The sequence below is a fragment of the Pimephales promelas genome, chromosome 21 (genome assembly GCF_988280905.1).
Source record: "Pimephales promelas chromosome 21, fPimPro1.hap1.1, whole genome shotgun sequence".
In the NCBI taxonomy this organism is placed as follows: domain Eukaryota; kingdom Metazoa; phylum Chordata; class Actinopteri; order Cypriniformes; family Leuciscidae; genus Pimephales; species Pimephales promelas.
Window position 1 is genome coordinate 19364543 of NC_142789.1, and position 16100 is coordinate 19380642.

The 16100-nt window shown below is 37.0% G+C and overlaps 1 protein-coding gene across 1 annotated transcript in view; it reads left to right on the plus strand.

Annotated features, from left to right (window-relative positions):
• Nucleotides 1–15838, plus strand: part of cntn2 (contactin 2) — a 29492-nt gene extending 13654 nt beyond the window's left edge. The window contains exons 3-23 of the mRNA XM_039694811.2: nucleotides 2153–2294; nucleotides 3217–3392; nucleotides 3510–3605; nucleotides 3705–3917; nucleotides 4035–4137; nucleotides 4278–4459; nucleotides 4685–4821; nucleotides 5076–5205; nucleotides 5418–5568; nucleotides 5724–5851; nucleotides 6208–6383; nucleotides 6826–6946; nucleotides 7242–7400; nucleotides 8835–8984; nucleotides 9143–9213; nucleotides 9343–9577; nucleotides 10260–10375; nucleotides 10875–11061; nucleotides 12261–12373; nucleotides 13483–13651; nucleotides 13760–15838. Of these exons, the coding sequence (XP_039550745.2) occupies nucleotides 2153–2294; nucleotides 3217–3392; nucleotides 3510–3605; nucleotides 3705–3917; nucleotides 4035–4137; nucleotides 4278–4459; nucleotides 4685–4821; nucleotides 5076–5205; nucleotides 5418–5568; nucleotides 5724–5851; nucleotides 6208–6383; nucleotides 6826–6946; nucleotides 7242–7400; nucleotides 8835–8984; nucleotides 9143–9213; nucleotides 9343–9577; nucleotides 10260–10375; nucleotides 10875–11061; nucleotides 12261–12373; nucleotides 13483–13651; nucleotides 13760–13863 (3059 nt within the window). The 3' untranslated portion in view covers nucleotides 13864–15838. The remainder of the gene's footprint in view (nucleotides 1–2152; nucleotides 2295–3216; nucleotides 3393–3509; nucleotides 3606–3704; nucleotides 3918–4034; nucleotides 4138–4277; nucleotides 4460–4684; nucleotides 4822–5075; nucleotides 5206–5417; nucleotides 5569–5723; nucleotides 5852–6207; nucleotides 6384–6825; nucleotides 6947–7241; nucleotides 7401–8834; nucleotides 8985–9142; nucleotides 9214–9342; nucleotides 9578–10259; nucleotides 10376–10874; nucleotides 11062–12260; nucleotides 12374–13482; nucleotides 13652–13759) is intronic.
• Nucleotides 15839–16100: the final 262 nt, after the last annotated feature.

The following is a 16100-nucleotide window of genomic DNA, read 5'->3' on the forward strand; positions in this document are numbered from 1 at the left end:
TTTGCAAACATACTTAGGTCTTGCTCAGCCCTTCCCCCATTAGCCAAACTCTGTTACCACTCACCCGTTGCTTTTTTTTTCTGTATTCCCTCTGCTCCAGCATTTCCTTGTTAAAACATCATTGAAATGTACGTTGTCACATTGATGGTGTCTGGGATGTGTGGTTTTAGGGTTGTGCATCAGTGGGGGGCCACAAATTCAGATTAATTATTCATTGTGTTATCTTAGATCAGTGGGCAGAAGGGATTTGATTTACTTGAGAGGTGTTTTTGTCAGCTAAAGTAATCCCGGCCCCATTAAACATTGATAAAAATGTGGTTCTGTCCATAATGCTATTAACTTGGCAAACGGCACTCTACTCAAAGTTGTCCTAGTCTCACAGGCGTAAAATGTGGTCCATTTTGCAGAAAATTCATAACCGCCATCATAAGTAACCAATCAATCAATGCTATCATGTCTTTTCAGAAAATTTGGACTAAATTCATGTTGTTTTATGAACTCTTTATGAATTTTATGAAATGGTAGTTGCGTAGCTGTCATTGGAGAGACATATATTACTCAGATTTTGTTAAAAATATCTTTATTTGTATTCCATTGAACAAAAGTCTTACGGGTTTGGAACGAAATGAGGAACTAACCCCTTAAAATATCTGTTTTCTAATTTAATATATTTTAAATATAATCATTACTCCAGTCACATGATCCATCAGAAATCATTCTAATGCGCTGATTTGGTGCTCAAGAAACATTTATTATCAACGTCAAAAACATTTGTGCTGCTTTCCTGCTTCATATTTTTGTGGATTTTTTTCATCATCCTTAGAATAGACAGAAAAAAACAGAAATTATTTGAAATAGAAATTGTCAGTGTAAACAACAAAACTGTGTAATGGGGCATGGAAAGGAACAAATAATTTGAGAATATACACAAACACACTTATTCTCAAATAAATTATGCTGAGAAAAATGTCCAGGTACCAATGTTTAATCGCAGGCATTCGGATTGAATTGGCTAACAAAACGATTACTATGTTTTAGTCTATTACACTGAAGTAACTACACAAAGAAACTGATGATCTGTTGAGAGACTTAAAAAAAACTTAAGTGGCAGTTTGGATCTGTTTATCCCCATTACTGGAAGCAGCCAACACACCACTGAACATCACTGTTATCTCAGAGCAGAAAACCTCCCGGGTAGCTGGTTCCCCTTCTCAACTCGTCTCTCCTCCTCTGCCTCTCTCTTATTGCCCTAGATTCCTGTGGGTCTCACCAGAACTGCACACACATTCATTTGTAGACGCACATGCATGCATACATAAACACACATGTGCATGTAGATCTCCAAAGAATTTTAAATGACAAATGTATAAATCTATGCGCACACACAGTCACTGAAAAAAAATCTGAATTTATGAAATTTTATTAAAATTATTTTGTCATGTTTTAAGAATGTTTTACTCTTAAAATTCATAAGATAAGATTTGTTTCTACCTATAAATTCTGTTTACTCAAATCTATCACAAACTGCATTCATAAGAAACACCCATTTATTTTAGAGTAAAAAAGCCAAATTCCAAAACCAAATCCGCATACTGAGACAAATGTGGTCCCAAATAATCCAAACTCATTCTTTACCCAATTCATAATGCATCAGATGCGTTCATCGCAACCTGGAGACTTTACTGTATGTCTTCAAACTCCCCTGTTCCCCTCGTTCTGTCAAAATATCTGAGTGCATGCAATTATAACTGACAGTTTGAATCCCCTGCTGACTTTCCCCGGGTGGAGAACATTCCCACTCTGAGTGCAAATTCACTGGAGTTGTTAGGCATGCACAGCCCTCCTGTATCTCTTTGGCACAGTACACTAGCTGACAAAGAAAGCAGAACAAAAGACCTGAGCATGACTAAACCACTTGATATACATTACTCTCAAGGATATTTTACTATACCCCTGACTTTTAGTGCTTTTGAGTGCTTTTTAATAGTTAATCATCCGGGGATAGAACCAGAAGTTTGTTGGTTCAAACATCATTATGTTTATGTACCATTAACACCTACAATCTTGACTCAAATTTGATATATAAAGAACCAGTTTTGTTTGTGACCATGTTTGTTAAAATGTTCCTCTCAGACAGTGTTTGTTTTTGCAGGTGGGGATGTGTGTGTGTCTGGTCACGACAGTGGGCCGGTGTTTGAGGAGCAGCCATATAGTCTGATTTACCCTGAGGGGATGCCAGAAGGCAAGGTGACCCTGAGCTGCCAGGCTCGCGCCAGCCCTGCTGCTATTTACCGGTACTCAGATCAGATTTTTGTCACTTACACCTTATTGAACCAAACATGGCCTTTACTTCATTTGTATGACCTATCCTTTTACACAGACATTGTAGAGAAAAAAAATTCTAAACATCCTTTAAAGCTACACTGTGTGATTTTTACCCCCATCTAGCGGTGAAAAGGTATATGACCATCCAGTGAATATTAGTTTCTGTTAACAAGATTAACATGGCTTCCAGTTCGACCTCATCCATGAGTGTTAACTCAAATGTAAACGCGAAAGGCGAAGCTTGAATTAACGGGTATGTCCCTCTTTGGTTAATGTACTTTCAAGATGGAGGGGCAACATGGCGACCGACATTAGAACCCCTTACCCGTATGTATTTTCAATGGCATATTATACACTCACGAGAATACTTTATTACTTGAATGAAGTAAATATACATTAATGAGCACATATATTTTTGAAAGAACTAAATGTTTTTAGCTAAGAATAAACTAAATGAGTTACACAGTGTAGCTTTAAACAAGATTCTTTAATGAGTTTTAAAGAACGTTTATTTGAAATATAAATCATGTGCAATATTGTAAATGCCTTTACTGTTATGTTTGATCAATTTAATGCAACTTTGCTGAATAAAAGTATCAATTTCTTAAAAAAAAAAATCTTTAGTAATGCAATTCTTCAACTCTAAAGTTTCCTTGCACATTGGAATTTTTTAATGAAAAATAAACCTGATTGTGATATATTCTCTGAAAACATGTTTCAATATACAAGTATTTAAAAACCTCCCTATTTTTAGGAGGTTAAAATTTTTCTTGAGAAGAACAAGGCAAAAATTGTGATTAAGAAAAAAAAACATTATTATGTACTGCCAAAATTAAATAAATAATTCATTATCCACTTTTTGACAGTCTTCTTGTATGTGATTTCTCACAGGTGGCGTGTGAACGGCACTGAAATAGTATTTGTTGACGATTCGCACTACACACAGGTTGCAGGAAACCTTGTGATCAATAATCCCCAGCATGGGCGAGATGGTGGGTCATACCAGTGTCTTGCCGTCAACCGCTGTGGCACCATTGTTAGCCGTATGGCTAACCTCAAATTTGGCTGTGAGTACAACTCAAACAATTATCGTTGTCCAAATGTGAAAATTAGACCTTTCTGAATAAAAGCAGCACTAGATGAAATTGCACACTACTGCTGCTGATAAATGTGCGTTTTTTTAGATCTCCATGATTTCCCTCCTGAGAGCAGAAGCCCTCAGACGGTCCATGAGGGTATGGGAACCTTTCTTGCCTGCCAGCCACCAGCTCATTACCCAGGTATGCACATACACTATCAGTTAGCAGAACCTTTCATTTTCTACTATTTATCCAGGTCAGTATATTTATGACATCTTGCATCTATTTGCTACCACAAAGCTTTGTCCTACCGCTGGTTCATCAATGAGTTCCCCAACTTCATCCAGCCAGAGGCGGGCAGATGGTTTGTTTCTCAGGTGACGGGTAACTTATACCTTGCTAACGCTAGAGCCAATGACACGGGCAACTATTTCTGCTTCACCACCATCAATATGGACATCAGCACCAAGAGCATCTTCAGCAAAGCTGTCCAGCTCACTGTTTACCCTGATGGTTAGTTCAAACTAAAATCGGTATTTCCCTCTGAAACAATAAACAAGCTCAACTACCTGCTGTTATCAAAATGAAACAAGCAAAAAAATTCGTATCTTTTTTCTCTTGATTCTACAGCAAACCCAAGGAAAGCCGCCCCGAATATCCGAGTGCGTTTTCCTGCTGAGACATATGCATTATCAGGACAAACTGCACAGCTTGAATGCTTTGCCTATGGCAAGTAAGTCCCCTTTAGCTTCCCACTTCCCTTCGGAGATCACTTCTGCATCGGTTCAACATAATCCATAACTCAGTCAGCTATAAAAATGTGACTTTTTTTCTCTAAAATCATCTTGTTTGCTCTTTACTTCCCTCCCTTAGTCCCATTCCTAAAATCCGCTGGAGGAAGGTGGATGGGATTTTGCCCCCTAAGGTCGGAGCAAGTGCCGAAAGACCCATTTTAATTATTCCTGATCTGAATTTTGATGACGAGGGCATGTATGAGTGTGAGGTTTACAACTCAGAGGGTCGTGAGACACATCAGGGACGCGTTACTGTACAAGGTACTTGACTTATATAAATATCCTTTCCTCTCGTTAAAATATGGGGTTGTACTAACATGAAATTAAGTAAAAGCTAACCCAAAATACTAGGAAATAATATAATAGTATATAAATAATGCAAAGAAAATAAGTATTTGGTGTATAAGAAATTAAATGAAAACTTTCATCTAATAAGTGGATTGATGTGTGTTAATCTTCTGGTTTGTGTGTGTTCTCGCTTTCCAGCCCAGCCTGAGTGGCTTCAGGTCATGAGTGACTCTGAGGTGGAAATCAGTTCAGAACTGCAATGGAGCTGTGCCGCTGCGGGCAAACCAAGACCCACCATTCGCTGGTTCCGAAACGGACAGCCCCTCATCACACAGGTGAGCCACGCACTTTAGCCGGATCGTCATCTAACAGTGTGTGTTATCAGAATTTAAAAGGACCTCTTGCTGTCAAGACTGATATATGTTAACTCATTCTTTAGAAAAATCTTAATGTTTTGAAGGCAGTGAGATGTGACGGTGAATAACCTGCTCATTATCTTTCTTTAGCCGTAGGTTGTGTGGCCCTCTGCTGGCGTTAATATGCATGTGCATCATGTCTGTTACACAATCGTACTTGTACCTGTGTGCAGGACCGCGTGGAAGTAAATAATGGACGACTGAGGATCGCTAACCTCGCTCTGGAGGATTCTGGGATGTATCAGTGTGTGGGCGAAAACAAACATGGCACCATTTACTCAAACGCTGAGCTCAGAGTTCAAGGTGAGCACAACTGAATCGCAACATGAAAACATATCAGAATATCAATTCATAAACATTAACATGTTTCTCTTGTTATCTACCTTAATGCACTTCAGATCCCCTTCTGCCCACCCAGTCATGCCTGAACCCCAGTTATAATATGATCTGTATTTAAATCCTCTTTGTGTGGTTACCCATCACCCTTCCTGCCCCATCCTTTCACCCTATTTCAGTCCAGGCTCCGGACTTCAGGTTAAATCCAGTGCGTAAGCTGGTTCCTGCTGCCCGCGGTGGACAGGTTAAATTGGAGTGTAAACCTCGGGCGGCTCCCAAACCCACTCTCTTTTGGAGCCGTGGCACAGAGTTACTGACCAATAGTACTAGGTAATCCAGTAATAATTAAGTGTTTCAAAGACCTCCTAAATGTTTCGAACTCCATATATTTTGTTTTTGACACAGAAAAAATTGCTTTGTGAGTTTGTTTGAAGATGATTTGAGTACAGTGATGTCAGAAAGACCATTTAATAAACTCTGTCCAGGATAACAGTCACTCCAGATGGGCTTCTGTGGATATTCAACATCAGTCGTGCCGATGAGGGGAAGTACACCTGCTTTGCAGAAAACTACCTTGGCAAGGCCAACAGTACAGGACACCTGTCTGTCAGAGGTAACAAAACTTTATTTCTGTACCTATTCTAAAGGTTTTGTTCAGATAACTCTGAAATGTGTACTATCACATAAAACCCATATACAGTGTTTTGTTATTTCGGAAAGGTCATTAACGGTTTAGAAAGATATGTATTGTTCTTGACACACCTAGACTTTTTAGCCTAGCTCCAAGTAAACACTTTTATCATCTGTCTGTCTGCATATTCACTGTACACTTATCTTCTGTTATGTCTCATTTTCGGCTTATTGATCTGCGTGTAAACCTCTAAAATGCGATTTTTAGTTGTCATCAGCATTTTATTGTGGACTCAAATGCTTTCAGTGTATAAATATGTTTTTCATCTTGTCATACAGATGCCACAAAAATCACTCTAGCTCCCTCTAATGCTGACATCAATCAGGGCGAGAATGTCTCTCTGCAATGCCATGCGTCACATGACCCTACTATGGACCTCACCTTCACCTGGTCCCTTAATGGAGTTCTGTTGGACCTTGAGGATTCAAATGGACACTATCGGCGCATGGAGGGGGTGAGCACTTGGCTTGAAAGGGTGTTTAAAAACTGTATTTTGTTATAAAACGTTATAGATGTTTTTTTTTCTGTCTGTCACTTTTCGTGTGCCATAGAAATAGCTTAGCAACATGCTAAAAATAACTTACACGCTAAGCAAATACCACTTCTTCATAAAATGTAAAAAATCTAGTTATGTTCTTAATATTTAAAATGAGAAAGAATAGTAAAACCATCTGAATTTGTATTCCAATAGCAGCGAGCTCCTCTCACACTCTGAGATTAGTTTTAATAGGATTCACTTCAAAGTAAATCCCTTTTAGACATTTTAAAATCCATATCTGAAGCCTCGACGAATTGGGCATTTAATAAAAAATATAATAAATGGTTTTATGAAACGAAAGTGGGCTAATACTTCTTTTTTAATAAAGTTTACTTTTCTTTTCACTGTCTCTATGCAGAAAGAGACGATCGGTGACCTGGTGATTGTGAACGGACAGCTCAGTCATGCTGGCACATACACCTGCACGGCCCAGACGGTGGTGGACAGCGCGGTGTCCTCGGCCAAGCTAGTCGTAAGGGGTGAGGGATTCCAGCTGGCTGAGCAGTGACATTAAAACTCATTTTTGTGTTTTACTCAGCTTCATCGGTTTTGGACAGACAACTCTCTGCAATTGATGAAACGTAGAGTCATGAAATATACATTTAGCAGATCTATATCCTGGCAGTTTGGTTTCCAAAAGCCTGTTTGATGCTTTTTTAAAGCAACCCCAACTACACTGCTTTGAAAATGTTTTTGCTGTGTGTGTATGAATATGAATGTATGACAAAACTGTTGTAGATTCTCTGGCAAAGCTGAATGTTTCTCTCTTTATAGGCCCACCAGGACCTCCTGGAGGTTTAGTGGTGACTAGTGTCAACGACACGTCTGTTGAGTTGAGATGGAGCCGTGGATATGACAACCACAGTCCCATTGGCAAGTATATCATCCTGGGCCGCTCCTCACAGACTCACGACTGGAAGAGGATGAGGACAGGTGAGGTTACGAGTCCTTTAGGTATCGTGCAAACACAACAGCTGCACAGTGTTATAATAATGTACAATTTTGCATACTTATTTTTACAAGGATGCTTTTAATCAAACATATGTTGTGAATTATGAATATATTTGTTTATTAAAGCAGGATTTCTCAAACTTTTTGGATTTTTTTTGTTTCAATTGTTTATAACCCCTAACTGTTCACAGTCCCTTGCTTGCATCAAGCATTGCAAATGATATAATCAAATCGGTCTTCCCACTCTGTCAATCAACTTTGCAATCTTGCATTCTCAGCATGAACTTTTTAGATATTGGAATATTTTAGAATATTAATAATCTATTATAATTTTTTTTTTAAATGTATTATTCATGTGACCCTGGACCACAAAACCAGTCACATGGGTATTTTTTTCAATTTCATATCTATAGATAGAGATGAAATTGAGATTGCTGAATAAATAAGCTTTCCATTATTGAATGGTGTTTTAGGATAGAACAATTTGAAAATCCGGAATCTGAGGGGGCAAAAAAAATCGAAACATTGAGAAAATCGCCTTTAAAGTTGTCCATTTATGTTCGCAATTGTGCTGCATTCACTCACAAAAATATATATATTTTTAATATATTTATGGTATATTTATAATTTATTTCATATATATTTATGAAAATGTACAAAATATCTTCATGGAACTTGATTTTTGGCAAAAAAGACAAATCGATAATTTTGACCCATACAATGTATTGTTGGCTATTGCCACAAATAGACCCGTGTGACTTGTGACTGGTTTTGTGATCCACGGTCACATTTTTCAAATATTTCATTAAACTATTAGAATAAAATAATAAAATATTACAACATATCATAAAAAATGTCGATTTTTTTTTTTTTTTTTTTTTTTTTGCAGGGCTAATTTCACCATTCAATTAGATTTCGATTCACAAGTTATTCGCTTCAATTCTGATTTTAATTCAATATTGATTAATTGGGTTATGCATGGGTACAGTACATGGCAAATGTTCTCATGAACAAAAAAGCAAGAAATATTTGAACTCAAGTTGATACATTACCATGATATTAAAGCTACTTATATTTAAATTACACATAAGCAAGTTTTTTGTAATGCTTTATTTTACAGTAATACAGTAATAACAGTAAATTGTGCAAAATTAAATGCAGCTATCCCTAAACCAAATGTAGTTAATTAATATTTCTCAGTACTTAAATGTATGATTACACTGTAACAATTAAACCTTTAAATAAACTGTAACCCAAGTTCATATAATAATAACATTTATTTTCAACTTAATAACAACACGCGGGGCTGTTTGACAGAAGCCACCCAGAATGCCAGTTTGTGAAATGTATTTGTACTATAACATTACGCAATCCTGATGATGTTTGCCTGTCATTGTGTGCTAATGGTTCCTCCAGACCCTGCAAACATAGAAGGAAATGCTGAATCTGCACTTGTGATAGATCTGCGACCCTGGATGGATTATGAGTTCCAGGTCATTGCTAGCAACATCCTGGGAAGTGGAGAACCAAGCATGCCCTCCCAGCCTGTCCGAACCAAGCAAGCAGGTCAGAACCATTACAAATGTGTTGGTGTTACACAAAACTTTTACTGAATTAGAACCAAAATTGCATAAAATATTAGTGAGGTTTCACATATAAATATGGTTGGTAGATAGTAGGGTATTTTTTCCTCTGTATAAGGGGGTTATTATCTTGTCTTGCAGCACCAACTGTGGCTCCCAGCGGACTTGGTGGAGGTGGAGGAAACCGTAATGAACTTATCATTACATGGACTGTAAGTGCCACGAACCTCTGTTGCTCTAATTGCGTATAATATTTGATTTATACCTTCAATCAATGTGTCTTTATTACTCAACCCTCACCTTCTATTACATAAAACGATTTCGTCTGGTATGAATTACAGCCCATGGTCAGGGAGTATCAGAATGGAGATGGCTTTGGGTATATTTTGGCGTTCAGAAAGCAAGGCATGCCAACATGGACGGTGGTGAGGGTTCCACACGTGGAATCATCACGATACGTTTACAGCAATGAGAGTCTGTCAGCCTACTGCCCATTTGAAGTCAGAATCAAGGCCTACAACAAGAAAGGAGAAGGTCCCTTCAGCCAGATTGCTGTAGTACACACAGCAGAAGAGGGTGAGAGAAATACTACAAAGGATTATCTTTTGTGCAATATTCATTATATTCTGATTGCTTAGACATTGCTTAATCACTAGAGGGCAGACAATGGAGACAGTGGAGAAACGTCTCATAGAAAAGTCACCAAAAGGTCATACAGTGATGCAATTTTCCTCTGTCACCTGAGATAAGATAATTTATTGCACTATGTGAGTTTATTGTGCTATGAATGCATATTTCAGATCTCAGAAATTGAAACAGTGTTGCAATAATTTCTTGCCCCCAGAAGTTTTGCAATGTCATACAGATGACACACAATCTCTCACATTTACACTTTTTTTTTTTTTTCCAAAATACACCAAACTGCTCTGCATATCCTTTCGATATTTTATGATTATTCAATTATTTTATGCATGTGTCACAGTGTAATGCTGGCTTTGAAAAGAGGCTGTTAATGCAATAAAAGACAATGTAAATTATGTTGTAACCAACATCAAAACATGCAAGTTGTGTGTTAGTGCTGCAATATTCACGTGAGGAGGGAGTTTACACCGAGAGAGGGTGAAATAGGACCTACAAATAAATTAAGACCAACAAATGTTACCAGTCTAAAAAAATTAAATGATGAACAAATGTATGATATTATCACTTTAATGCCTCATAACTGATTGTCATCTTAATGTTTTCTGATCTCCCTTAGAACCTACTGTGTCCCCACGAAGGATTAATGCCACTGCTCTGACAGCTTTTGAGATTCAAGTGTCCTGGGACCCCATTCAACATCTGAACATTAATGGAGTACTTCGGGGTTATGAGGTCAGTACAGACCCAATATTTTATTATCTGTAACATCTCTTTTTGAGGATAGATAAACATATATAGCATAAGTTTTGGTGACCATTGTGTGTCATTGTTGGCCATCTGAGGTGGCACGTCAGGATATGTGAGCTTTGCCCCTTGAGCGAGCAACTATTCGAGGTGCTGCTATCTCAGTAGTTCCTTTTTATGAACCACACGTCTCGATCAGATCAAAGAACATTATTTAGATAAGACACCTCCTGTTAGATAAAACCATGCTTTGAAATTCACTGGTATCAAAGGGTATTTTTGCAGCTTATATTTAATTGAATCTTCTAATACAGAACATTGATTTTCATAATTTTGCTTCTTTCAGGAGCAAAATATAAACCCATTATTTATTTGTTATTTTTGTTAACCCATTTGTTATTTTTGAGTACAGAGTTTGCATTCTGGTTGTTTTCAGTATGAATAAGCTTGTCACACGATTAAGATTGCCAACTTGCTCTGGTTACAGATTCGTTACTGGAGACAACATGAACGTGAGGCAGCTGCAGACCGGGTCAGAACTGCAGGGCTGGAGAACATGGCACGAGTCACGGGTTTGAGGCCAAACACTCTTTATCACGTCACCGTATTGGCCTACAACAGTGCAGGCACGGGCCCACCCTCCCCAAGAACCACCGTCATCACCAAGAAGCCTCGTAAGACCTCATTTTCAGCCTAGCTAAAATGTGATTTGCATGAGTAGAACATATTTTTGGAGACTTCTGGAACATTTTTCTTAACAATATTCACCCAAACTCTACCTAGCCGGTATATGACCAAACTTCAGCTTCGAAATGTGATTGAAAGACTCTCGGTTGGTGTTTTAACATTGATAATATATTGAAACAACATAAAAATAATGTTTAATACTAAATGTTGTGAATAGGTTAACAAAATACTTCAATAGGCAATGCTGAAATTAAAGATCTGTACAAAAAATAAGACATTGAAACAATGTTGTGATATCAACATTGATACGATTTGCTCAATTTTAAATTAAACAGTAATTCAACCTTGACCCATGACTTTAAATCGCTCATGAATAAAATGCCTACTGGGTACCCTTTGAATCAGAGGGCAGTGGTTGATAAGAATGTTGTTCCAGAAATAGCACATGTTGATTCATGTCCAACTTGCAGAAGCTAGTAGCTTAATCGTGGAAAAGTTGAGAGAGTTCTTGTTGCATCACATCACGTTGTCATGATATTTTGCGTTTTTTATAGTTTTGAAACTTTTCATTCTGTAAGTTGCCATCTTTGCAGTTGACTCACAACTATGGAAGTATTTCAAAAACTATTTCAAATATAATTGTGACTTTTTATCTCACAATTGTGAGTTTACATCTCTCAATTTTGAGAAATAAACTCGAAATTTTGTTGCTCCATGTTTACAGAGTTCCATGTTTATATCTCGCATTTCTGACTTTAAAGCAAGCAATTGTGAGATATAAAGTCAGAATTACGTTTTATAAAGTCGCAATAGCATTGTAACAAAGTCAGAGTTGTGAGATATAAAGTCAGAATTGCAAGAAATAAACTCGCAGTTTTGACTTTATAACACTAAATTGCGTGTTCAAATCCATGTTTATACCTACAATTCTGAGAAAATATGTCAGAATAGTGAGATAAAAAGTCGGACTTACCCTTTTTATTTTTTAACAAGCCACCAAACAAAACTGCCTTAATTTTTATCTTGGAGAAAAACTGATAACTGCTACATCATTAACTGTTCAAATGCCACCACCAGTCCTTCATGTAATTCACAACTTTACATTTGCAATTCTCGCCAATGTCTTTGTCACTGAGAATGGTGTGAAAGCCAGTGGACTTACTTTTGCATGTATCTTCATTTCTAGCCCCCAACCGCCCTCCAGGTAAAGTCGCATGGAGGGTTACTGGTTCTTTGGTTACTGTGAGGTGGGATCATGTTAAATCCATGGACAATGAGTCTGCTGTTCTGGGTTACAAAGTGAGTGACACACAGTGTAACTGGACACTACAGATATTTGTTTGTTGCGTACATGTTTGTATCGGGTCATCTGTCTGCGTCTGTGTGTCTTCAGAATGTTTTATCAGATTCATTCATTTCAATCAAAGGTGGGATATTGTATAATTTCATACCTCTGAGGTAAGAATTTAATAAATGGTGGCCGAATGTCACGTGAGAATTTTACGTCTTTTCTTATGGAAAACCAGACCACCGTGTGCCCTTTAACAGTGAATGAACATTTAAACCACTGTATATCTCATATCTGATCTGCTATAGGATTGAGGTCATCTTTTCATCTTATCTTCTTTCAAGATAACATACATAGATTCCCAGAAACTGATCAAATACTGTATATACCTTAAAAGTCACTTTGGATACAAGTGTCTGCTACAAGTACATACATTTGGGAAATTTTTACTTAAAATGAACCAAAACATGCAAGACATTTGTATATTCACTGTTTGGGAAACTCTACATTAGGACATACTTCATTAATGTAACTTCTGTCAGAAAATCAACTTTTCTCTTCATTTGCAGATGAATTTCTTGTTATGACTTGATATCTGAGTTATTTTTTTTTTTTTACAAATAAACTCATTGTCTCATGTTAAACTATAAAAGACAGTAATGAGATCCAATTCAACATGTAAAACAAAAAAAGGGAAATGTTTACAATACGTTTCAGAGTTTTTTCAATTTCTGTGTAGAAATTCTTTAAGCACAATTGTGAAATATATAAAAATCTTTATAAAAAGTTGGATATATAAGTCTATCCAACTTTATCCGCATACATACACTACAGTTGAGTAAGGCGATATATACTATTTAGCAAATCTAAACTGCTTGATTGCTTGTATCATCGAAAATGTAAACTATATTTTTGCCAAGCTCAAGGCATGAATATATTAAGATATTATAAACAATAACATCATGATTTTCTGTAAAGCTGCTTTAAAACAACGTTTATAGTGTAAAGTGCTATACAAATAAATTTGACTTGACTTGAAATACTACACGGCTATCTTAAGATTTCATTCTCAAAAAAGGTGTTTTTTTGAGTATAGATTGATACTATATTATTTGTGTAGGTCCTTTACAAGCATGAAGGGCAGTCTATCTTGAAGATACTGGAGAAAAGCAAGACCTCCATCACTTTGCCGTTACCCAAGGACAACGGTTATGTGGTTTTGGAGATCCGCTCTTGGGGAGATGGTGGAGATGGAGCAGCCTATGAGACCATAGTGTCTCGAGACTCAGGTATGTGGTACGAAGAGTAGTTAGGAGTACTGGTTTTAGGAAAGGAACTCAAGAACTAGTGTTTAACTACTAAATATGTTTCTGAAAGTCAGTGTGTTTGATCCACAGGCACTGGAATGATGGTCCAGGACAGCGCTGGCACTTCAGGACCCCTCTGCGCAACTGTTCTTGTGGTCACTGCACTCGTTCTCATTGGCTCGTCAGGACTGTGATGTTAGCCAATGATAAGTTATTTGTATGGAGCAGGTTTTCCTCACGTCGGAATGGTTGCGTGTGGTGCAAAGTTTGGGAAATGTGAGAGGCGGAAGATTCTTTTGTATAAAAAGGCTTTTTTACAAGGATGACTGGTCGTTGTGGAATACAAAGAGGGAGACTTTTTGATTGTGTTATCATTTTAGACGCTTGCCTTATTGAAACTCAAACTTGACTGGTGGTCATGTCAACATTTGGTTGTAGTTTCTTAAATTCAACAACAGCTCTGACTTGTTGATTTCCTTGTAGATGTAAATACACATAGATGTATTGGTGACATTCCATACTGGATAGAACAAAACCTTTTTTAATACGTTGTTGCGACTTCACGGCAGCATGTGGACTGCAAAATGATCCAAATGAGCGTTTACCTTTTTTATTTGTTGTTTTAGTTTTTTTGTGACTATGTAATTGGAAGCAAGAGCGGATCATGATTTTTATTAAGTCTTTTGTATCTGTGTTGGATGATTGTAGCATTCTGCCTTTCCCTCAGTGTTCTAGTTTTTAAAGATGAAAGGTTTCATGAATGCAGCGGTACAACAGAAGCTGTTTTTTCTGTGGTTGTTAAAGTGGGCTTGTCTTGCCAAAGTTATTGCTCTGTTATCTCACTCATCATGATTATTATTGCCTTTATCCTTTGTGTTTTTCTCAAGGCTTACACAAACATGACGTCCATGGGCTGTTACTTTCTTTCTTGATACGGTACAAGAGCGAGACGCTGGACATTGATCAATACTGAAGATAACAAAATCAATACAGTGACAAATAAGTTAATTATCCTATAATATCATAATTTATACGTTTTCGTCGCGCCACTAATGGTGGAATCCTGATCATACTTTCAGTGACAAGGTTCCATTTAGCTTAAAGAATTAGAAAACATGTGGCGAACATTTGATTATGTGGGTCTCGGGTCTTTTTAAAGTGCGATACACATGAAGCCATATCATAGATTTTTTTAATGTTAATAGTATTTTTTTTTTAATTAAGACTAATCTAAAAACAGTATTAAAATTGTTCCGTGTAATTCTACAATTCTTGAAGTCGTTGCATCTACTTTCAGTCTGACAGAGAAATCAAGAAAGATGTCTGATTTTATGTTTAAATTTTCTATACATTACTTTACTTTCTCTCCCCTGCCTTGCTTTTTATTGGTGCCCGTTCAACGGTGATATTTCTTGTAATTATATATTTTCTATTTAATGTATTTATTTAATTTTCTATTTAACACGCATCAAGTTGTTATTGTAAATACTGCCATTTTCTGCGTCCGAGGATTGCTTGATAGTTTGAGCACCTTCGTTAGTTTTTTACTGCTTCTCTAACACCTTCTTTATGGGATTTTAACTGTATATTAATTCATGGATCACTTTAAAACACTTTTAGCCAAAAGCTGTGACACATAGCAGCCTCATCAGTAGCTCTTTAGCGGTTCTAGTCCCAAACCCTTGTAGTAGCAGTCGGGTAAATGTTACACTTTCTGAATGTAGAAGCACTCAAATGTCATATTAGGACTATGAAACCAAAACTAATGTTCTCTTGTCCTTGCATCTGTTTTGTACTTCCCTTTCAAGTGATTTTAAATTGCACTATGAGTGCACTGTACAATTCAACGACTCTTTTAACTCATAATTTCTGAAATAATTACTGTGTTTCACATTGTGTAGTTTGCCCTCTTGTGTTGAATCGGGGCTTTGTCGCTCACAACTCAACAAACAATTTCCGAAATGGCTGTATGTGTACTTACATGAGTCGAATGACACACTGACACGTAGTTTCACTCTGAAGGTCACTCAGGTTGTGATGTCATGTTGTCTCTTCAAACTACCATGTACCCCATTTGTTGTAAGGTTGAGCCTGTCCACTGTGGACTGAATGTGAATAATGCAGCACTTGTAAATATTCTTCAATAAAAAAACAAACATTTTGACTGTATTTGAAGAAACTATGTTTGGTTTTTAGTGATTGACATGTGTACACGGTTGACTAAGAGTGTCAAATTAATCATACACAAAGCCTACATGAGCATGCTTTCTAATATTAGTGTTCTGCTTAGTCAATCTTAATATAAGGGGGAAAAAAAACTGGTCACATTTTTATATAATGTGACTGGCATTTTATAATACTAATTCTGTCTTTTAGCCAAGAACAACCTCAAAGATAATAGCACCTTACCGTAATGTGCTAGTTATATTAC